A 24,395-nucleotide genomic window follows, 5' to 3' on the forward strand; every position below is an offset into this window, starting at 1 on the left:
ATACTGATACAACTCTGTAATACAGGACTTTTAACAAAATGTCAGGGACAAACCTCAGGAAGAAGCCGCTCTGTTAATCGGGTCATATGCAGACACATAAAGTAGGCCTGATGATAATACAGGTTTTTACTGACTTCAGGGTGACTCAAGCAGGTTGTTATCAGAGCCACCGCTTCTGAAATACGTTCACAGGCAATGAGGTACCTCACCCGAAATTCAAAAAACAGCTGGTTCTCCGACCTCAAGTATCTGTCCACTAGGAAAGAAAAAAAGACAAAAACATCAGATTACTGCCTGCAGACTATGGACACGTGCTGCCATCTAGGCTCTGCTCACAAAACCTCAGAACGAGCACCTACCACAGTGTCTTGTTCTATGAGAGCAGGTCGCTACCTACCCCTTGCTGAGAGAAGCCAGTGACACTTACCAATGTCTTGAGGTTCAGATTTTCCCTTAAGCACAGCTTGTAATACTGGATCTTCCCAAGGACCTCCATCCTTAATAACACATGTAACTTCTCTCAAGTCCGGATTATCATATCGGATGAGGAGGTCATGGCATTCCTGGGGTAAAAAAAAATAATAATTTGAATCCTACAATAACCAAAGCAATAAAGTAATGTTTTGTACAGTTTTTATGTCTGTAGCACTGATCTAAAATCTGAATGTATAATTTTCTTACTGTAAGATTGGCACATTTGGTGACATTTCATGGCCTCTACAGGATATTTTACAATATGGATGTCGGGCGGGGTTCCTCTTCTGAATCGAAGGAAGCCAGCTTTCACTGTAGCAGACCCACTCTGTGTGTGCATTGCATTAAAGGGTGGCCTTGTGATACCACATTAGCCCCTGCTGAGCGAGCATATAGTCACCGAGGGTTAACTAAGGTAAACCTGCAGTGATCTTCTGATGGTCGGACGGTTTTGTGGGACAACCACTTTTAAAATATATGCATGAAAAAAAAAAAGAGTAAGAATGTGGGAATGGGAGTATTAAAGGGATTATTCAGGAAATGATAATGACTTGTCCTCAGGATAGGTCATTATTCAAATCGGCAGGGGTCCAAGTCCCAACACCAATCATCTGTTCTAGGGAGCTGCCGCGCTCACCAAAGCTCTGGGCTCCCGGCAGCTTTCCAGGCACAGCACCGCACATTGTATAACGGCAGTGCCTGGTATTGCAGCTCAGCCCCATTCACTTCAGTGGGGCTCACCTGCAACTAGGCCATGTGATCGGTGGCAACAAGCTAATAATCTGTATCTTATCCTTCCTAAAAATAAAAATAAACCTAAAAATAAAAATAGCCTTAACACTGAACTCATGACAGCTCGCTCATTTAAGTGATATTCTTATCAAACTGATGAATATAGCTTAAAGAGAATCGGTCATCAGAAAATGCAAGAGCTTTTACTCTAGCAACATGGCGGCTCAGTGGTTAGCACTGGTGGCAGATTGTGCCCTAGGTTCAAACCTGCCCATGGAAACATCTGCATGGAGTTTGTATGTTCTCCCTGTGTTTCCTCCGGGTAATCCGGTTTCCTCCCACACTCCAAAGACATACTGATGGGGAATGTAGATTGTGAGCCCCACTGGGGACAGGGAGTGATAATGTCTGTAAAGCGCTGCGGAATATGCCAGAGCTATATGAAAAAGTTAAATAAATAAGGAACTGAACAGAATGACATACAGATTATGGGAAAAGCTTCAGTAAAACGTCTAATTTATACATTTAGGTTTCTGCTTTTTCTGACCTTAGTTGTACACAGGGGCCATCTTATCAATGACTGATAGCATTGTGTAAGTGTGTATACATAAATAGCTGTCACCGATAACTGTGCACGGGGTGGTCTCAAGTTTAGACAGAGAAGAGGTTTAAATGTATAAATTACAAGTTTTGCTGTAACCGTTCCCACGATATATAAATCCGCTCAGCTCCTCTTGCTCTATAACATGCTGATTGCATCACACTTTGCAGTGACAGGTCCTCTTATAATGAGCGTTTATGACATGTCAGGAGTTCAAAATTATGGGCTACAGACTGAGCCGTCAGAGCAGCTCCCTGGCGGATTCAGTGAGGCCGAAAGCAATAGTCTGTACATGTAGTACAATTGGAAAAAAAATGTTTTAGCCTAAAATTTAGTAGTGCTGCATTGATAAATTGCCCCCTAATGGCCTGGTAGGATTTGTCTCTGTCTCATTAGCAAGACTTCCTCACCTGTGAGGGGCAGTCCTCACAGTTGAAGAAGCGCCCACCTGCCTGTTGATCAGCATAGCCTGTTGTGGAATGTTGGCAGATTCACTGCGGATTCTCCACTGCAGAAAACGCACGGTGTACCCCCCACGTGAGGCCTTACCCTTCGGGGTCACACTGGATTGGCGAGTGCTACAACTTCTCTATTCTTATTTGGACTTACCTGGACTGAACCAAGGATGTCTTTCAAAGGAGCCTCATAAAATTCATCTTTCCCAAAAAACAGCAGCAACTCAAAGAGACTCCTGAAATAAAATAGCAATGCACTGAGATTTGTATAAAGAGTACAATAAATCAGTCCACATGTCACAGACAAATAGGCCTGTGTGAGAAAGAAACCAATCACCGGGCAAAAGACCAAGGGCTGTTTCACACAAGCAGATGCCGTGCGTGGAATCCGCTGCGTGAAAGAGAGCCAAGCCCCATTCCGGACAGCAGAGACACGGAGCATTAACACAATTGATAATGCTCCGTGCCTCTCTGATCTTTTTACTACGGAATCACAGTGAGAAAGTTGTCACCGTGATTTTATACCAAAAAAGTCAGAGAGGCACGGAGCATTATCAATCATGTTAATGCTCAGTGTCTCTGCTGTCCGGAGCCGGGTTTGGCTCTTTTTCACGCAGCGGATTCCACGAACAGCATCCGTTCGTGTGAAAGACCCCAACACAATGAGCAAAGCAATCATAGATAAAAGCAGATGACACTGGGGTTTTAGCACAGAAGCATGCCCTATTTGTGTCCGTGTTTACGGATCCATCATGTTCATTACAGTTTATGGGTCCGTAGAAAACATGGACGCTGTCCATGTCTCACAGACCATTTACAGGAGAGGCTCTGAAAATACATTTTCAGCTGTGCCGTGACTGTGGAAGATGGATGACACATGGAAAGGAATAAACGGACACGGATTCTTCATGAAAATCTTCATGATTAAATCAATGACCATCTTATCAGATTTTATCACATACATGGACTGACTTTAATATAGAGAATGATCCTTCCTTACTAGACCCGAGGTGTGCATCTGCGTTCACCTAGTTTTGCACTATATCTTTTATTCAGTTTGACTACATAATGAAGATGTGATTTGATATCATGACTAAAATAAGCAAAAGGCTTCAGGGAAAACAAAAACAAATAGACTAATTACATGGTACACAGGTACCAAATCAGGTTTGATCAGGTTACTAATTTAATGTCATTGTGTTATTTGGTCCTATCCAAATGAGATTAAAGGGGTTGTCCCATGACTAATGTAAAAAATGAAAATCAGACATCATATAGTCTATGACCTCTTTCTAACAAATCTAGAACCAGCCCTGCACCTCACATGGATCCAGAGATCTCCCCATTCATTGCTCTGCTAGATTTATATCAAGCTGACAGCTCAGGGGGCGCGTCCCCGCTCTCCCCATCACACCCCAGGGGGCGCGTCCCCGCTCTCCCCATCACACCCCAGGGGGCGCGTCCCCGCTCTCCCCATCACACCCCAGGGGGCGCGTCCCCGCTCTCCCCATCACACCCCAGGGGGCGCGTCCCCGCTCTCCCCATCACACCCCAGGGGGCGCGTCCCCGCTCTCCCCATCACACCCCAGGGGGCGCGTCCCCGCTCTCCCCATCACACCCCAGGGGGCGCGTCCCCGCTCTCCCCATCACACCCCAGGGGGCGCGTCCCCGCTCTCCCCATCACACCCCAGGGGGGCGCGTCCCCGCTCTCCCCATCACAGCTCAGGGGGGCGCGTCCCCGCTCTCCCCATCACACCCCAGGGGGGCGCGTCCCCGCTCCCCCATCACAGCTCAGGGGGGCGCGTCCCCGCTCTCCCCATCACAGCTCAGGGGGCGCGTCCCCGCTCTCCCCATCACAGCCCAGGGGGCGCGTCCCCGCTCTCCCCATCACAGCTCAGGGGGCGCGTCCCCGCTCTCCCCATCACAGCTCAGGGGGCGCGTCCCCGCTCTCCCCATCACAGCTCAGGGGGCATTTGAAGGATGAAACTGAGCATGTGCGGCCTTCTCAGTGAGCAGGTCAAATAAATAAGAAAAAGAACAAACAGCAGGTGGCGCTATACAGATACATTTTATTGAAAAACTCAGTGGCTATGCTAAGTTTTTAACTGAATACAATTACAAAAGATATTCAGATCCAGGTGTTGGTTTAAAAAAAAAAAAATATTTTTGTGGGACTACCTCTTTAACCCCTTAGGGACACAGCCTTTTTACACCTTAGGACCAGGCCATTTTTTGCAAATCTGACCAGTGTCACTTTAAGTGCTGATAACTTTAAAACGCTTTGACTTATCCAGGCCGTTCTGAGATTGTTTTTTCGTCACATATTGTACTTCATGACACTGGTAAAATGAAGTCAAAAAAATTATTTTTTTTGCACAAAATAATACCTAATTTACCAAAAAATCTCAAAAATTTGCAAATTTCAAAGTTTCAGTTTCTCTACTTCTGTAATACATAGTAATACCCCCAAAAATTGTGATGATTTTACATTCCCCATATGTCTACTTCATGTTTGTAGCATTTTGGGAATGATATTTTATTTTTTGGGGATGTTACAAGGCTTAGAAGTTTAGAAGCAAATTTTGAAAATTTTCAGAAATCGTCAAAATCCCACTTTTTATGGACCAGTTCAGGTTTGAAGTCATATTGTGAGGCTTAGATAATAGAAAACTCCCAAAAATGACCCCATCTAAGAAACTACACCCCTCAAGGTATTCAAAACTGATTTTACATACGTCGTTAACCCTTTAGGTGTTGCACAAGAGTTATTGGCAAATGGGGATGAAATTTGAGAATTTCATTTTTTTGTCTATTTTTCCATTTTCACCCATTTTTTCCACTAACAAAGCAAGGGTTAACAGCCAAACAAGACTGTATCTTTATTGCCCTGACTCTGCCGTTTACAGAAACACCCAATATGTGGCCGTAAACTACTGTACGGCCACACAGCGGGGCGTACAGTGAAAGGTGCGCCGTTTGGTTTTTGAAAGGCTGATTTTTATGGACTGGTTTATTTACACCATGTCCCATTTGAAGCCCCCTGATGCACCCCTAGAGTAGAAACTCCATAAAAGTGACCCTATCTAAGAAACTACACCCCTCAAGGTATTAAAAACTGATTTTACATACGTCGTTAACCCTTTAGGTGTTGCACAAGAGTTATTGGCAAATGGGGATGAAATTTGAAAATTTCATTTTTTTGCCTTATTTTCCATTTTAACCCATTTTTTCCACTAACAAAGCAAGGGTTAACAGCCAAACAAGACTGTATCTTTATTGCCCTGACTCTGCCATTTACAGAAACACCCCATATGTGGCCGTACACTACTGTACGGCCACACAGCGGGGCGTAGAGGGAAAGGTGCGCCGTTTGGTTTTTTGAAGTCAGATTTTGCTGGACTGGTTTTTTGACACCATGTCCCATTTGAAGCCCCCTGATGCACCCCTAGAGTAGAAACTCCATAAAAGTGACCCCATCTAAGAAACTACACCCCTCAAGGTATTCAAAACTGATTTTACATACATTTTTAACCCTTTAGGTGTTGCACAAGATTTAATGGAAAATAGAGATACAATTTCCAAATTTCACTTTTTTGGCAGATTTTCCATTTTAATATTTTTTTTCCAGTTACAAAGAAAGGGTTAACAGCCAAACAAAACTCATTATTCATGGCCCTAATTCTGTAGTTTACAGAAACACCCCATATGTGGTCGCAAACTGCTGTACGGGCACACGACAGGGCGCAGAAGGAAAGGAATGCCATACGGTTTTTGGAAGGCAGATTTTGCTGGACTGGTTTTTTGACACCATGTCCCATTTGAAGCCCCCCTGATGCACCCCTAGAGTAGAAACTCAAAAAAAGTGACCCCATTTTAGAAACTACGGGATAGGGTGGCAGTTTTGTTGGTACTAGTTTAGGGTACATATGATTTTTGGTTGCTCTATATTACACTTTTTGTGCGGCAAGGTAACAAGAAATACCTTTTTGGCACAGTTTTTTTTTTTTGTTATTTACAACATTTATCTGACAGGGTAGATCATGTGGTAATTTTATAGAGCAGGTTGTCACGGACGCGGCGATACATAATATGTATACAATTTTTTTTATTTATGTAAGTTTTACACAATGATTTCATTTTTAAAACAAAAAAAGTTTTAGTGTCTACATAGTCTAAGAGCCATAGTTGTTTCAGTTTTTGGGCGATTATCTTGAGTAGGGTCTCATTTTTTGCGGGATGAGATGACGGTTTGATTGGCACTATTTTGGGGGTGCATATGATTTTTTGATCGCTTGCTATTGCACTTTTTGTGATGTAAGATGACAAAAAATTGCTTTTTTTACACCGTTTTTATTTTTATTTTTTTACGGTGGTCACCTGAGGGGTTAGGTCATGTGATATTTTTATAGAGCCGGTCCATACGGACGCGGCAATACCCAATATGTATACTTTTTTTTATTTATGTAAGTTTTACACAATGATTTCATTTTTGAAACAAAAAAAATGATGTTTTAGTGTTTTCATAGTCTAAGAGCCATAGTTTTTTCAGTTTTTGGGCGATTATCTTAAGTAGGGTCTCATTTTTTGCGGGATGAGATGACGGTTTGATTGTTACAATTTTGGCGTACATGCGACTTTTTTGATCACTTTTATTACCTTTTTTTGGGAAGTAAGGTGGGCAAAATTTCTATTTTATCATAGTTTTTAATTTTTTATTTTTATGGCGTTCACCGTTCGGGTAAAGTAACATTACCGTTTTATAGATAAGGTCGTTACGGACGCGGCGATACCAAACATGTGTAGGGAATTTAATTTTTTTCATTTTTAATCAGTGATAAATGTGTTTTTTGATTTTTACTTTTTTTTCACTTTTTTTAACTTTTTTTTTTACCCAGACCCACTTGGTTCTTGAAGATCCAGTGGGTCTGATGTCTATATAATACAGTACTGTACTCTATATAGGGTACTGCACTGTATTTTACTTACACTGAACAGATCTATGCTTTCAGCACAGATCTGTTCAGCACCATGGACAGCAGGACGCCTGAGCAGGCGTCCTGTTGCCATGGGAACCTTCCCCGTCTGCCACAACTTCGCAGACGGGGAAGGGTAAGGACTGGGGTGTCGGGGGGCTGTCTGGGGGCTCTCTCCCTCTCCCATCGGGGGGCTGCAAAGGCACAGCAGCCCCCCGATCGGAGAGGGAGGGAGCTCCCTGTGCTGTTAACCTTTTCCATACAGCGGTCCGTACGGACCGCTGTATGGAAAGGGTTAAACGGCTGACATCGCATCAACGATGTCAGCCGTTTATACCAGGGTGCCAGCAATGTGCTGGCACCCTGGTATACCCACTAGAAACCAACGATTACGCAATGGGAGGCGGGCGGGGGATCGCGATCCCGCCTGCCGCACCGCCCGCCTCCCGCACCGCCCGCACCGCCCGCAACCCTCCCCCTGCACCACCCGCCCACATAATATCATTCAGGGGTGCAGGGGGAGGAATAACATATATATTCTGGGCATTGTAAAGTTTCTGATCCCCGCGGTCAGGGACCGCGGGGATCAGAAACGGCAAAAAGCGCATCAAACCGCAGGTCTGAATTGACCTGCGGTTTGTTGCGATCGCCGACATGGGGGGGTCACGGGACCCCCCCGCGCATTTAGCCTAGGTGCCTGCTCAATGATTTGTGCAGGCACCTTGTTCCGATCACTGCCAGCCGGGCGGCAGTGATCGAAACAACACATGACGTACCGGTACGTCATGTGTCCTTAAGTACCAGGGCATCATGACGTACCGGTACGTCATGTGTCCTGAAGAGGTTAAAAAGAAAACTGTTAGATTAATATGGCTGTGTACACATCCGCTGGTTCTGTCAGGCGTGTGGCATACTGTGCCGATCTATGCAGTGGTGAAAGAAAACAAACATCCTTTATAAGCTGAGCCACCACGGCTCCACTTCCATGAGCACTCCCCACTGCAGATGTTTGTGCTCTCCCTCATTTTAGAGGAAGACGTTTTACAAAATAAAACCAGGTAGTGACACTTTTTTTTCTTTTGCACATGATTAAGGGGGCGGCCATATTGCCTGAGCTGCTGTTAACAGTATTCAGAGATACGGATGTAGCAGCGTTAATCAAACTTGGCGAGTTATCACATGCAGTTTATGCGTTATTACTGTGACTTAACTCTGCTACATCTGTATGCTTTACGGCAGCCACATGCCAATAGGAACCCATATTGGATCCTATGTTATCTGTGCCAGCTCTATAAGGGTGGATTCACACGTTCGATGCAAAATTTTGGAATAAAAAAAATTCATAATTCAGTGCTAGGTTAGTGAATGGGATTATTACAAATAGAGAGGAGAGTGAATTTCGTATTTTGAAATTCGTTCACACTTCGTTTGGTGGTGAAAGGTGAGTTGTAATATGGATTCCGTTACCACGGACCATAACGCAGTTCTATGACGGGATGCATAACGGAATGCCTTTAGAGGCATGGAGTCGTCTCCTGCATAACTGAAACCGGAAGTATCCGTTATGCCGCCCATAGACTTCTATTATGACGGAATAAATAACGAAATGCCCCTAAAGGCATTCCGTTATGCATTCCGTCACAGAATTGCGTTATGGTCCGTGGAAACGCAATTCACTTTTTACCACCAAACGAAGTGTGAACGAGTTTCATAAGCGGAAATTCGCTTACCCTGTTCCCGCATACACAGCATGCCCCGTCTGCTGCGGAAATGCACCACATACTTTACTTACTGTAACAAGTAAAATCCACAGCTAAATTCTATTCCAAAAACAACAAGGAAAACTGCAAGGAACATCTCTGCGAATTGTGGGATAGATTTGTCAGAATCATCTTTAGACGACATTCACACGAGAAAACGGCTATGCTTTCAGAGATTTTTTTAATTTTAACAGCTACTGAATAACGTTCGTAAAAAGAAATAAAAAAATAGTCCGTCCTATTTTTGGCCCTTTTTCACAGCCAGATGGACGCCAATACAATCAATGGGCTTGTTCTTAATGGTCATTTAGACAGGAGTGCACCCATCTAATGACTTAAGAAAAGGGTACGATGTATAAAAAATAAATAAATAAAAAACCTTCAGGGGTGGATGCACACACTGATGCAAAATGGCCATAAAAAACTGTCGGTGTCTATTTTTTTTCACCTTAGGCCTCTTTCACAAGAAAGATACGGATTATGTTGGGGTCAGGGAAAAAGTAATGTTTTTTTCTGCGACTGCCTTTTTTTCTGTGCGGATTACATGCATTTTTCACGCATGTGAAGACAAATTTAAAAATCACAATCTACATCTCCCTGCGACCATCAGTGAAAAACACATTACATCCGGATGCCTTCCATTTTTTCACGCAAGCCCCTTTCACTTCTATGGAGCCAAAGCTGCATGAAAAAACGCACAACATAGAACATGCTGCGAAGATGATGCGTGAAAAACGTGTGCGGTACTCATTGAAATGAAGGGGTCAGGATTCAGTCCAGGAGCTTTAAGCTTTATACACGCATCGCATCCGGATGGAAAACGCGCTGATGTGAAGAGGCCTCACTCTGCGTGTGCACGTAACCTAGTAATGACGTTACCTTTCACTGTAACTATATTGTATGGCTGATTATAAAGCCTAGTATTCAACTACAGTCCCCGTTCCTTGCAGGGAGGAAACATCACAGACAGCGCCCCCTACAGTAACATGACCCTGGGCTCACGTGTGATCTGACCTACAGCTAACTGTAGCCTGTGACCAAAATCCAAGCCATTAACCTTTTTAAATACGACGTGTACTTACAAAGCGAGCCTGCTCAGTACATGCTGTACGCGCTCACACTCAGCCGGAAAGGACACGCTGGCGGATGTGAAGCAGCAGAGAGCGGTCTGCAGTACTTGTAGCTGCGGCAGAGGGACCTGCCACCGCGCTGTGTATTCCTCAACAACCTGGGGAGACAAAATGAAGACACTGCGCATTAGAGGGACCGTCTGACCCAATTAAGGCTACTTTCAAACTTGCACTGTTGTTTTCTGGAAGAGGATCTCAATACCAGAATAATAAAAAAACGTTTCCGTTTAGTCCTCATGAATTCTGAATGGAAAGAGATCTGTTCAGGATGTCTTCTGTTTTGGTGTTTTAACTAAAATCCTTACTGATCCGGGGGTGTGCACCTCAGCGCAAGCGTACTACCACAGCACGGGTAAGGTAAAGTGCACCGTCAGGGGTAAGTAGATCTGACGGTCTTTTCTCCTTACCCTCACACTGCGCACGCGTGGATTGTGAAATCACCTTACCCTCACAAGGGTTAGGGTTATGCCCCCCAATATGCTGCACCCACCACCCATCCCCCATGCGCAGTGTGAGGGTAAGGAGAAAAGACAGTCAGATCTCCTTACCCCTGACGGAGCACGCGCAGTGTTCGTGAGTCAGCACTCCCTGTAGTTTTACCTTACCCGTGCCGTGGTAGTGCGCTTGCACTGAGGCACACACCCCCGGAAGTTGAGGCGCACACCCCTGGAAGTCACGAGGGGGTAAGGTATTTTCACGAAGTAAGGATTTTTGTTAGAACACCGGCAGCATTCTGTTTTGCGACCGCTGCAAGCTGCGATTTTGTGTCAAGTCATAAAAACTGAAAAAAATGGATCCAGCACTGAAAACAATGGAACTCAATGTGACGGATCTGTCACCCATTGACTTTCAATGTATTTAGTGACAGATCCGTTTTTTTTTCCCGGTTTGATTTCACACAACTGCATCCTGATGTACAAAATCAGATCCGTTTAATTCCAGTATAGAGATCCTCTGGTGGATCTCAATACCGGAATTAATAACACAAGTGTAAAAGTAGCCTAAAAAAAACAAGCAAAAAAAAACTAAAAAAAAAAAGTAATGACAGGCAGGAGAGAGTCAAAAACATAAAAGTCACTCAGTTTTCAAAGTGCACTACATTTCAGCACCTGATGGTCGCCCCCAGACCAGAGGTGACTGGAGTGTGTTCTTGGTCATACGACTGCTGTCGTTAATGGCCTCAGTGGTTGCAAGTGCAAGAGCGGCACAAGCGACACGCTGTTCCCGGACATGCGACTTCTGAGCGCCTGCAGCCGTCTCACGACCAAGAACAGGTTCACATTACTTCTAGTCTGGTGCGGATGGCGGCGCTGAAACCCGGGGTGTTTTGAAAGGTGAGTGAGGGTTTTCTTCCATTCATGTTTTCATCCGTGCAGGGGGAGAAGCTGCTGCAGCCAAGTGAGGAACAGAATCGGTGTGAGGGGCCGGGAGTATGGGGGGCGGGGCTATTTCCAGCCGAGGATAACCCCTTTAAAGGGACGCAGAAAACAGTATTTTTGTAACTCATTGTGCATACAAACCACATTTTGGGGGATTTTTTGGGCTGTTTTGCCCTTTTTAATTTTGGTAGTACTGTGCCATTGGAAAGTATTGTTCTGTAGGACGGAGCATAAATGAGATGACCTCCGAAATAAAGAGGAAATTCCCTGTCAGGCTACTGCTGGTGTCAGGGAAAGTTTATCTGGGTGATGCTCATGATAGCAGGTGTAGGATTGGGATAACAGTGTGACAGCCCTGTTCTTCTCTGAATTGGGGGGGACCTGCCCCCTCCCCTGAAGTGTCCTTTTTAGTAACTACTTGCATTCCTCTATTCTTAGGACTGTTGTGCCATTCCTTTATTATTCCTGTTAGAAGTTGTGGATGAATTACTAGCAGCCTGAGATGAAGGCCCAGAAGGGGAGGTGTGTCCCTGCACAGTCTGCCAGCACTGATCGGATAGTGTCAGTGATAAAAGATGCGTCACAATTGCTATTACAAAAGAAGGATACGTGTCCGGAGCGGGGCGTGTCCTCCGACAATACTGTGCGGCACTGTTAATTCTGATTTCAGATTGTCATTTTTAGGCTCGGGCTACACGGAGACTTCATGGTCTAAGAATCTTACAGTGCAGCGCTGCCGGCATCGCAACTAATGGACGTAAATGGCGCTGTGATGGGTAGGTCATCAGCATTCGTGATGTGACGGGCGGGTAAGTACTGACCAAACTACCTTCCCTACACAGGACAGAAGGTGCCGGCAGGATTTTATGAAAAGCCCAAGGAAAACCTTTAAATAAGAAAGTCATAGAACTATTAGACTGTAGAGGGCAAGAGAATTCTGGCTTTGTGGAGTCACATGACCCCTCGGCGCTCAAAAGGGTCATGTGACAACTTCTCAGAAACAGTAGTAACAAATGAGTGTTTCCAGAGCTGCTGACTGGCTGACGGGGGTCATGTGATGCCAGACAGAACCAGGAAGGGATTTATTTTCAGCCCCAGAAGGTGGGGGTGGCCGTTAGAGGGTAAAACTGCCCCCAGTAGGGTCACAGTCTCCGTAATGGCAGAATTTCTACCAGTTATTTCATACTTAGAAGGAACAGTGAGGTAGTGAGTGCTGTTATTCCATACAGGGTGCAGGGCACCGAGGTAAGGGGCTGTCATTCCATACAGGGTGCAGGGCACCGAGGTAAGGGGCTGTCATTCCATACAGGGTGCAGGGCACCGAGGTAAGGGGCTGTCATTCCATACAGGGTGCAGGGCACTGAGGTAAGGGGCTGTTATTCCATACAGGGTACAGGGCACTGAGGTAAGGGGCTGTTATTCCATACAGGGTGCAGGGCACCGAGGTAAGGGGCTGTTATTCCATACAGGGTGCAGGGCACTGAGGTAAGGGGCTGTTATTCCATACAGGGTACAGGGCACTGAGGTAAGGGGCTGTTATTCCATACAGGGCACTGAGGTAAGGGGCTGTTATTCCATACAGGGTACAGGGCACTGAGGTAAGGGGCTGTTATTCCATACAGAGTACAGGGCACTGAGGTAAGGGGCTGTCATTACATACAGAGTACAGGGCACTGAGGTAAGGGGCTGTCATTACATGCAGGGTACGGGGCAGTCGGGTAGTACATCAGATCAGTACATTTGGGTGCACATACTGCCTCCTGAGCTCAGGTATGAGGAGGCAGGGGAGACCTAAGGCCACACACTACACAGGAGCCGAGTCTTCCTCTTTCTCTCAGCCCGGGCGCCCCTCACCTCACAGAAGCGGCGGCAGTACTCCAGGCTCCTCACGTCCCCCGCTCCCGGCCCCCTCAGTTCCTCCTCGGCTATGGCTTCCAGCTCTTCCACAAGCCTCTCCGACTCCTGATCACTCTCGTCTTCCGCCATGCTGCTGTCTCCGACCTGCGCGTACTGCTACCGCCGGGCAACCGCCCCCTCCTCTTCCTGCACCGCCTACGCCGCCTCTCTGTTGGTCGAAGGGAACGTCAGTCAACTGCAATAGGCGGGGCCGTAAACCCATGCGGGATGCTGATTGGATAGCCTCAATATCCGTCAACAGTCTGTCTCCGGAATAGATGACGTTGCGCTCGGCCGCTGCTGATTGGCTGAGCTCGCTGGTTGTCAGTAATAGGTTTTAGATTGGCCTGTCATAAGTGCCAGTGGGCGGGGCGCGTGGCCGTGCTTATTAATGGGGAGTGATTGTTTACAGCGCCTGCTGCTCAGTGTCTCCCCAGCCTGCGCGCTAATTACACAGCTCCCTGTCCCGCAAGTGCCAGCGCCAGACTGCGGCCCCGCAGGGTGAGGTCACTCCGTACAAGCTGAATATAGCTACGTGACGATGTGTGGCAGCCTCAGACGGCTCTGCTGTTGTGCTCAGCTTTAACCCATTAGGACACAGTACACTTTGGAGACAAAGGGGAAGATTTATCAAAAAACCGTCTTAAAGTTGCCCATAGCAACCAATCAGATAAATCTCCACCAAAGTTTTCTGATCACCCCTTTCACACGAGCGTGACGGGTGCGTTCAGTGAAACTCGCACTATTTTGCAAGCAAGTTCAGTCAGTTTTGTCTGCGATTGCGTTCAGTTTTTTCCGTGCGAGTGCAATGCATTTTGATGCGTTTTTCACGCGCGTGATAAAAAACTAAAGATTTACAAACAACATCTCTCAGCAACCATCAGTGGCATCCGCACTTGCTTCCGGATGCAATGTGTTTTTCACTGAAGCCCCATTCACTTCTATGGGGCCAGGGCGGCGTGAAAAACGCTGAATATAGAACATGCTGCGTTTTTCACACAAGGCAGAACTGATGCATGAAAAAAGACGCTCATGTGCACAGACCCATTGAAATGAATGGGTCTGGATTCAGTGCGGGTGCTATGCGTTTGTGTCACGGAAAACTCGTGTGAAAGGGGCCTTTAGATGGGTCATCAATGTCCGACTCTCGGCCTCCCACCAGTCAGCTGTTTGGAGAGGCTGCTGCTCTCTTGCAAGTGCTGCATGCTCCTCACTGCTTACTTTCACACTTGCAGTAGAGGATTCCGGAAGGCAGTTCTGTTGTGGAACTGCCCGCCGGATCCGGCAATCCGGACGCAAACTGATGGCATTTGTCAGACAAAATGCATTGAAATACCGGATCCGTCTCTCCGGTGTCATCTGGAAAAACTGATCCGGTATAAATGTTTTTTGCATTTTCAAAGGTCTGCGCATGTGCAGACTGGAAAACCGGATCAGTTTTGCCAGAACACTTATCCGGCACTAATATACTTCAATGTAAATTAATGGCGGATCCGGCATGTGTTCCGTATTTTTGGCCGGAGAGAAAACTGCAGCATGTATTTTCTCCATCCGAAAAAACGTAAGAGGAACTGAACTGATGCATCATGAACGGAATGCTCTCCATTCAGAATGCATTAGGATAAAACTGATCAGTTTTTTTTCCGGTATTGAGCTCCTGTGACGGAACTCAATACCGGAAAACAAAAACGCTAGTGTGAAAGTACCCTTACCTGCACGCCGTCTGCATTGTACCAGTGGTGCAGTGTAAGTACAGTCCCCTCCCCTATTCAAGTGAATGGGGCAAACAGCTGTGATTACACTGCACCACTGCTACAGTGTTGAGGGCCTGCTGGTGAACAGTGATGGCCAGTTCGCGTTGTTCGCCCGCGAACTCATGCGAGCTGCCATCTTTTTTCACAAGTCCGGCGATGCACAGGCTCGATTCAGACCGGCTCGCGCACAGGTAAAGGCTTACCTGTGCCTCGCCGAACTTGTGAAAAAAGATGGCAGCCCGCATATATTCGCGGGCGAACAATGCGAACTGGCGATCTCTGCTGGTGAACAGATGAGTCATCCCTTTGAGCACTGCTGCCCCTTCAAACAGCTGATCAGCGTGGGTGCCGGAAGTCAAACCCCGACTGATCTGATATTGATGACCTGCCTGTTGTGTGGATAGTTTATCAATATCGTGAAACTGGGCGACATCTTTAAATTCAACTATTGTCAAATTAGCAACCTGGAAGAGTCCATGCGACCAACCGTGGTGCAACAGCACTTATATAGATTGGAATAAACATGTTGGCAGTGGTTATTTTTCCGGGGGTACACCTACCTTTCAAAACCAGCCTAACGCATGAAATAAAAAGATTTTGTGCAGGAACGTGTAACATACCATTAAAGGGAACCTGTCATGATGAACATGGCGCCTGAGCTGTAGACAGCCCGTTTTAGAGCAGGAAGAGCTGAGGAGACTGATACCGTATTTTCTACTTTATAAGAAAAGTTGGAGGCGGTGCATCTTATAAAGCGAATACTAGTGAGCGTTTCCATTATCGAAGCGCTCACTAGCATGCAGGAGTCACGGTGAGTAATGCGCCTCAAGCGCTGCTGGTACTCACCTCTCCCTGGCCCTCTCCAGCCACCGCGCTGCACGTTCCTGACTGTGCACAGCGCCAGGACGTAGTGTGTGCACTGTGACCTGATGCTGCACGTACTCCGCTCACAGTGCAGCACGGGCCCAGAGAAGATCAGGGACTGCGAATGCCGAAACTGGTGAGTAGCGGTGGAGCAGGAGAGGTAAGTGAATTTGTCTGTTCTGAGGTCTGATGAAAAATATATTTTTCTTATTTTCCTCCTCTAAAACATAGGTGCGTCTTATGTGGTGAAAAATACGGTATATAGTTTTATGGGGAAAAATAAAACTCATTAATTTAAATTGCTGCTCATTCTGAGTTCTGAAGTCAAAGAGGTGGTCCTATCAGTGATTGACAGCTGTCTCTGTATGTAGAGTCAGAGGGAAGGCTGTCAATCACTCATAAGACCGCCTCCTGGACTTTAAAGCCCAGAATATGCAGGCATTTAAATTAAAGGGGTCGTCTCACTTCAGCAAATGGCATTTATCATGTAGAGAAAGTTAATACAAGGCACTTACTAATGTATTGTGATTGTCCATATTACCTCCTTTGCTGGCTGGATTCATTTTTCCATCACATTATACACTGCTCCTTTCCATGGTTATGACTAGTGATGTGTGAATCGCGCTTCGGATCCAAGATCCACTGTGCCGGCTGAGGAGAACATGGTGCGCGCTGAGTACGGTGTGCACCACGTTCTCTAAAGTATCGATCCGGGTTAAAAAGTATCGATTGGGTATCAAAAGTTTGATACACGGTGCAACCCTAGTTGAAAGTGAGACATTTTACCATTTTGGAAATAAAATTATCTCATTTAGAACTTGATGGCAGCATTGCATCTCAAAAATGTTGAGACAGGGTCAACAAAAGGCTGGAAAAGTAAGTTGTACTAATAAAAACAGCTGGAGGAGCAATTTGGGTTTAACCTTCTCCCGACCGCCTAACGCAGGGATGCGTCCTGCGGGCGGCCGGGTTATTTCTCCTTGACGCGATTGCGGACAAGAATAGGACACGTTCTATGGGCTCTACAAAAAAGTCAGTGTTCGCCTGATCTTGTGCGCACACTTGCGTTCAGTCCGCCCCACCGCAGTGACAGAATTTTTTTTTTCTGATCACTGCAAAAACACCGTAAAATCGCTGTGGCCCTATAAAGATCACTTTTGAGGGGCATGGCGAGTTCATAGAAGATTTTTTTTTTTTGGGCACAAGTTTAACGGATATCGATTTTTTTTAAAAAAAAATTTTCTTACAAAGTCTCATATTCCACTAACTTGTGACAAAAAATAAAATCTTACATGAACTCACCATACCCCTCACGGAATCCAAATGCGTAAAAATGCCCTGTGAAATCCTAAAGATACTCATTGGAATTTGGGCCCCTTTGCGCATCTTGGCTGAAAAAAAGTGTCACACGTGGTATTGCCGTATTCAGGAGAAGTTGGGCAATGTGTTTTGGGGTGTATTTTTACATATACCCATGCTGGGTGAGAGAAATATATCTCAGTAAATTGACAACTTTGTATAATTTTTTTTTTTAAGTTGTCATTTACAGAGATATTTCTCACACCCAGCATGGGTATATGTATAAATACACCCCAAAACACATTGCCCTACTTCTCCTGAGTACGGCGATACCACATGTGTGACACTTTTTTGCACCATAGGTTCTATGAACTCGCCATGTCCCTCACATTTTTTTATCAAAGACATGTAGAACAATAAATTTAGAGAAAAATGTATATAGAAATGGAGTTTTATTTGAAAAATTTTACAACTGAAAGTGAAAAATGTCATTTTTTTGCAAAAATTTTGGTAAATTTCGATTAATAACAAAAAAAGTTAAAATGTCAGCAGCAATGAAATACCACCAAATGAAAGCTCTATTAGTGAGAAGAAAAGGAGGTAAAATTCATTTGGGTGGTAAGTTGCATCATTAAGGGGGTTTAAGCTAGGGGGGCTGAAGTGGTTAAAAAGATCATGTTAAAGAGGCAGGGTCTCTTAGAAGTGGGGGAGAGGTTCACCAATCTGTAAACAATTGTGGAACAATTTCAGAAAAATGTTCCTCGTAAAATTGTGAAGATTTCGAATATGTCACCATCTACAGTACTGTACATAATATCATCAAAAGATTCTGAGAATCTAGATTAGGGGTTGCCAGCTGTCCGGACCCTTGCAGTGGCGTGCTAAGTGGGGGGTGGTCTGCCCCGGGTGCTCTCAGGGACTGCCAGAGTCGAGAAGCAATGAGCACTTCCATCAATACAGATTGTCCTATCACTCATCGCTCAGCTCCCCACGCCCCTGCTGTCCTTCAGGCTGGCGGCGCACAGAATGGTGAAGCAGGAAGACTTCTCCTCGCTCAAACATTCAGCCTGCAGGCACAGATCGCTCTGCCGGAATGTGTGGGTGGAGCCTGCAGCCTGGAAATCTACATAAGCTCCGTCCATACAGTGCGATCTGTGTCTGTAGGGAAGAGATGTATGTGAGCTTCAGGAACGGGACAAGGTGAGTATGTACTGTGTTTTTTTTTTTTTTAACAGAGGGGGCACAATGGGCATTTATACTATTGAGGGGGTACAATGGGCATTGCAAATGTGAAGGGGGCACAATGGACATTTCTACTCTGGAGGGGGCACAATGGGTATTTCTACCATGGAGGGGGCACAATGGGCATTTCTACTATGGGGTGGCACAGTGCACAGAGGGCATTACTTCTATGAAGGTGGCCTAGAGGGCATTTCTACAATGGAGGGGGCACTTCCAGATATCATTGTCTGTGAACACAGTTCGTTGGGCAATCCACAAATGCCAGTTAAAGCTGTATCATGTAAAGAAGGAGCCATATGTCAACACAATCGAGAAATGATGCCGTCTTTTCTGGGCAAATGGAAACTGTTTTTTGATCAGTGGAATCAAACTTTAAAATTCCTTTTGGCAACCATGGACGCCGAGTTCTGACGACTCAAGGTGAGAGGGATCATCCAGCTTGTTATCAGCACTCAAAAGTATGTCACGTACTTACCTGTCTGAGCTATTGCAGTGAGTACGGCTGCCATATGGTCTGGCAGACAGTGACAGTGGGAGCCAGGCTGCCAGACCATTCAGACTCACATGCCTCCTGAGGCGGGCTATTAAAACAGGCAGCCGCTGGCCACAGGTGCCTGTGACTGGTTTTCTAATCCTCACTAGCTAGCTGTGTGTTTGCTATTCTGAATTTCTGACCTTTGCCTATTTCTTTGACATTGTCTCATTACAAAATTTTCCTCTGATGTGATCTTCTGGTATTTGACTCGTTAGGACCGCGCCTATGCCTCTGGCTTTATCTCCTGGTTTCACTTTGCTGAGTACTTGGATCTGATTTTGGATCTTGATCCGGTCCTGGCTTTTTCTGTCTGGTTTTCACCTCTTTCTTTCTTACTACTCTTTTCACATCTTGGTTAAGGCCTATGCACTTAGCTAAGAAGGGACTGTCGTCCAGTTGTGGGCCATCACTTAGGATGGATTGTGCAAGTAGGTAGGGACAGTGATGCGGGTGGAGCACAGGGCTGGACTGTTCCCTACCCTTTCATGACAGTCTGCATCTCTTGGTATGGGGGTTGCATTAGTGAATTAAATATTTATAATTAATATTATTAATCTAATATCTACATATGCTCCCTTTCATTAAACATTCTAAAATATTAAGGGGTAGATTTTTCAGAACTGGTGTAAAGGAAAACAGTCTTAGTTTCCCATAGCAACCAGTCAGATTCCACCTTTCATTTTTCAGAGCTCCTTTGGAAAATAAGTGGTGGAATCTGATTAGTTGCTATGGGAAACTAAGACAGTTCTACTTTACACCAGTTTTGATAAATCTACCCCTAAGTACCAATCCAAATAATCAACTGTGAAGTAACATATTATCCTCTAAAAGCATTTCTCCTTGTTTTAAGGCTATGTGATACTACTATGTTTAATTGTACTATCAATTTCACAGTGATATCACATATATTTATACATTTCCAAGTTTTCTCTTTACTACAGATAAGCAGAAGTTAAGTTGCATTCCTACCCAATGAAACAGTTGGGGGTAATCTTAGGTAAGGGTACTTTCACATTAGCGGCAGGGGAGTCCGGCAGGCTGTGGATCCGTCCTGCCGCTAGTTCACGTGTGCCCCGGGACAGCCGCTCCGTCCCCATTGACTATAATAGGGGCGGGGGCAGAGTTCCGGCGGCAGCACGGCGAGAGGCAGCCGGACTAAAAGTACTGCATGCAGTACTTTTAGTCCGGCTGTCTCTCGCCGTGCGCTGCCGCCGGAACTCCGCCCCGCCCCCATTATAGTCAATGGGAACAGAGCAGCAGTTCGGGGGCACACGTTAGCTAGCGGCAGGACGGATCCAACAGGCTGTTCACTCGCCAGAACAGCCTGCCGGACTCCCCTGCCGCTAATGTGAAACGAGCGTAACAAAAGATATTTTTGATGACAACTATAAAATCAAAAGCAGCACCAAAGCGTACAAGAATTATACAAACCTTTGCTGCTTAGACAGAGAAATAAAAGAGGTGAGATAATCCATTCGTCTCATCATCAATACTTCAGCAGCAACTGCACAAGCGCGGCTCTGAAGCTGAAGCAGAGCGTCTGTCCTTGCCCTGCTAATGGGAGCCATGGTGCAGGCAGGAAATTGTCAGAGCTGGGCTAATTGTCCGGCCCTGTCAATCCAGTGGCAGGTGGGTGCTTGTTCATCTGCGGAGATAGGCCCCCACAGTCGAAGAACTCCTGATGAGATGAATCGATTTGTTAGAGTTCATTCATCTCTAAATTGAACCAAAGCATGGGGGCGGGGAATTTATAATTCCCATATGCAACAAAATTGGGGTTAAAAAGTTGTAAATGGTGTTTTACCACTGCACTCGACACTTTCCAAAAAACGGTGGTGGTCAGCAGATCTGTTATTATTTGCGGCGGCTACAAGATGGCGTAGATTTCATTCTAGGCGCACGAACTGCCAGAGGGGGCGCTTAAGTTATGACAAGGAAAGCGCTGGTCTTGATAAATCTTCCCCCAAATGCTCTGTCATATTTCCCTGCTCTTGTGCAGTCTCTTGTGTATGCCATCTCTTGTCTGACTGTCTTAGGGCTTTTAAGCAGATCCGGCAGGCTGTCCTAGCCAAGAACAGTCTGCCAGATCCGTCACTAGATTTCCCACATGCAAAGAAGGCTGTAGGACCAGGTAAGTTACTTTGGAGGTTAGTCTAATATCTTCATTCAGTTCTGATACTATACAGGATGAGGTTCATTTGATGATATAAGTTTATTTAAAGTTATTAGCATTTTAATTGCAGGATACAGATTATGTCTGTCTAAGATTTTGGGCTTCACAGCACATTTGTCTGGGAGTTGGAAAGCTTCAGGTAACCTAGGCATACTTCAGAATGCAGACTGCAGTTCTGCTACAGGAACTACATCCCACAGCTGGGCATTGTAGTGCAGCATTTTGAGGAGAAGAAAAAGATACATTTGAAAATGAGAGATATTGCACCCCTGTGACTGGAACAGGGAGAAAAAGTTAACTCAGAGAACTTAACTCCAAATTTGCAGCCTCTGGAACTGTCAAGACTGAAACCCGTTTGAGATCTTCCAGTCTATGCATTACCAGACTGGAGACCCCAAACCAGGGTGTGCCCAGAGTGGAAGAAAGTGTGCCCCTCCAGTCATTATACACTGGCCCGGGAACAGCTGAAGGAGGATCACCATCGTGAATACTACAACCACCTTCTTCTCACCAGTCTGCCACTCCTATACTCTCTGCCTCAAGCATCTCCTACAGACCACTGTACTTGTAATCTGTAGTAACTGAGCTGTAGTAATAAGCGCTCTTCACTGATGGTGCTGTGCAGTTCTGGCACTGACTTCTGGCACCAGAGCTACACTCAACAGCTGTTCTCTGGTGATGCAGGGTGCTGGATTTCCACCAGCTCAGGGTGGCCTGTCCTGTGGATAAACCATCACTTAATAACAGCTGATATGAAATGTTCCTTTTACAGAACACCAGAAAACAAATTCCAGAATCACCCATCACTAGTTGTGCTAGTTCAGAAAAAAATCCAATTTGTGAGTATTGTGGGGACTCGCTCTGGTAGACAGGATTAGCAGACGCAGTATAGAGGCAACAAGTTCTTTGGATCGAACAGTTCAGTGTTTTATTCACACTTTAGGCAAGTGATAAAATAAGCAGTCATATTCAAACAAAAAGTCACCTTGCGGTGTTGGTGGTAATTTACACCATGCAGCAAGTCTGCCTCAAAGAGTCCTTTCTGATAACAGCACCAACCTGTTTTCACGCCAAACAGGTAGCAAGCCTTCCTCCAGACACAAGGCTCCCAGATCCCAACACAGAGACATGGCTTCTGAGCCCAGCTGCATATTTAAGGACAGCCAGGTGATGCCAAAACCCGGACCGGCATTTCAAATCCGGTCCGGTATTTGACCTCACCTGGCTGTAAATCAGCCCAGCAGCACATGCTGGGAGGAAAATACCTGTTTTCCCAGACCAAACCTCTCACTGTGTCACATAGCCTCCCCCTTTGTTCAACCCTGAGGGGGTGAACACGCCAGACAGTGTACTCGGGACAGGGCATCTGCGTTTCCCTGTAACCGGACCGCCCTGTGTTCCACCGAAAACTTAAAGTTTTGTAGGGAGAGAAACCATCTGGTGACCCAGGCATTTCTGTCCTTGGCCTGGCTCATCCACTTGAGAGGGGAGTGGTCAGTCACCAGGCAGAATTTTCTCCCCAATAAATAATAGCGGAGAAATTCTAGTGCCCACTTGATAGCCAGGCACTCTCTTTTTTCACTATACTGTACCGGGTCTCAGCTGAGGTGAGCTTACGGCTGAGGAAGATAACAGGATGCTCCTCCCTGTTGAATTCCTGAGACAGTACAGCACTGAGGCCTACTTCGGAGGCATCGTTCTGTACTATAAACTCCCTTTTGAAGTCGGGTGTCACCAAAAACGGGGACCCGCACAGGGCCGACTTTAAAGTGGAGAAAGCCTCTTCTGCCCGATCATCCCAGCGAACCATCATTGACTTGTGTCCCTTCAAGAGTCCTGTCAAGGGCGCGGCTAGAGTAGCAAAGTGGGGAACAAACCTCATGTAATAGCCCATTATTCCCAGGAATTACTTTATTTGCCTAGTGGTGACAGGTCGGGGCCAATTCCGTATCGCCTCTATTTTGTTCACTTGGGGTTTGATGACTCCGCGGACATACCCCAGGTACTTAGTCTCTTCTTACCCTATCGCACATTTTTTTGGGTGAGCGGTTAGGCCAGCTTTCCGAAGGGAGTCCACTACAGCCTGCACTTTGGGTAGGTGACTTTCTTAGTCCGTACTGTGGATGACAATATCTTCCAGGTAAGCCGAAGCATACCGACGATGTGGACGAAGCACAATGTCCATTAGTCTCTGAAAAGTGGCAGGGGCGCCATGCAGACCAAAGGGTAAGAACTTATATTGATATAGTCCCTCGGGCGTGATGAAGGCAGTTTTCTCTTTGGCAGCCTCCGTTAAGGGCACCTGCCAGTACCCTTTCGTGAAGTCCAAAACAGAAAAATACCAGGCTTGTCCTAACCTCTCGATGAGTCATCCACCCAGGGCATGGGATACACGTCGAATTTGGAAACCTTGTTAAGTTTTCTAAAGTTGTTACAAAACTGCAACGTCCCATCCGGCTTTGTTATCAATACTATAGGACTGGCCCACTCACTTTTTGACTCCTCAATGATGTCTAGCTGCAACATTAGCTGCACCTCCTCCGATATGGCTTGTCACCGAGCCTCGGGCACCCGGTATGGTTTTAATCGGACTTTTGCCTGAGGCTCAGTGACAATATCATGCTTAATTATAGAAGTGCCTCCAGGGAGGTCCAAGAACACATCCGTGTTCTGACTAACGAACGCCATGGCCTCCTGAGTTTGTTTAGAGGAGAGACTGTCAGCAATTTTACTGTGGCAGCCACCTCTCTTGCATCAGACAGAGGGGCCGGTACCTCTTCTCCTAGAAAACCCGGCCGCGGGCTGGCTTCTGTACAGGTTTCCTTATCTTTCCACGGTTTGAGTAAATTCACATAATAAATCTGCTCCGGCTTTCGCTGCCTTGGCTGTTGTACCTTGTAGTTTACATCTCCAATTTTCTCGAGTACCTTGTAGGGCTCCTGCCACCTAGCCAGGAACTTACTGTCCACGTTCGGCACCAGAACCGAAACCCGATCGCCAGGGTTAAAGATCTGGACCCGAGCCTGATGATTATAGACCCGACTCTGGGCTCGCTGAGCTGCCTCCATATGCTCCTTAACAAGATGCAACACTGTCTCTATCCGATCTTGCATCTGAGTAACGTACTT

At 46.0% G+C, this 24,395-nt stretch overlaps 1 protein-coding gene across 1 annotated transcript in view; it reads right to left on the bottom strand.

Annotated features, from left to right (window-relative positions):
- Positions 1 to 13,506, bottom strand: part of ZNF654 (zinc finger protein 654) — a 40,933-nt gene extending 27,427 nt beyond the window's left edge. Inside the window, exons 1-5 of the mRNA XM_044284521.1 lie at positions 13,359 to 13,506; positions 10,078 to 10,223; positions 2,417 to 2,498; positions 428 to 563; positions 54 to 256 (exon numbers count right to left, since the gene is read on the bottom strand). Coding sequence (XP_044140456.1) covers positions 54 to 256; positions 428 to 563; positions 2,417 to 2,498; positions 10,078 to 10,223; positions 13,359 to 13,490 — 699 coding nt within the window. The 5' untranslated portion in view covers positions 13,491 to 13,506. The remainder of the gene's footprint in view (positions 1 to 53; positions 257 to 427; positions 564 to 2,416; positions 2,499 to 10,077; positions 10,224 to 13,358) is intronic.
- Positions 13,507 to 24,395: the final 10,889 nt, after the last annotated feature.

This window comes from Bufo gargarizans, chromosome 3 (genome assembly GCF_014858855.1).
Source record: "Bufo gargarizans isolate SCDJY-AF-19 chromosome 3, ASM1485885v1, whole genome shotgun sequence".
Taxonomy (NCBI): domain Eukaryota; kingdom Metazoa; phylum Chordata; class Amphibia; order Anura; family Bufonidae; genus Bufo; species Bufo gargarizans.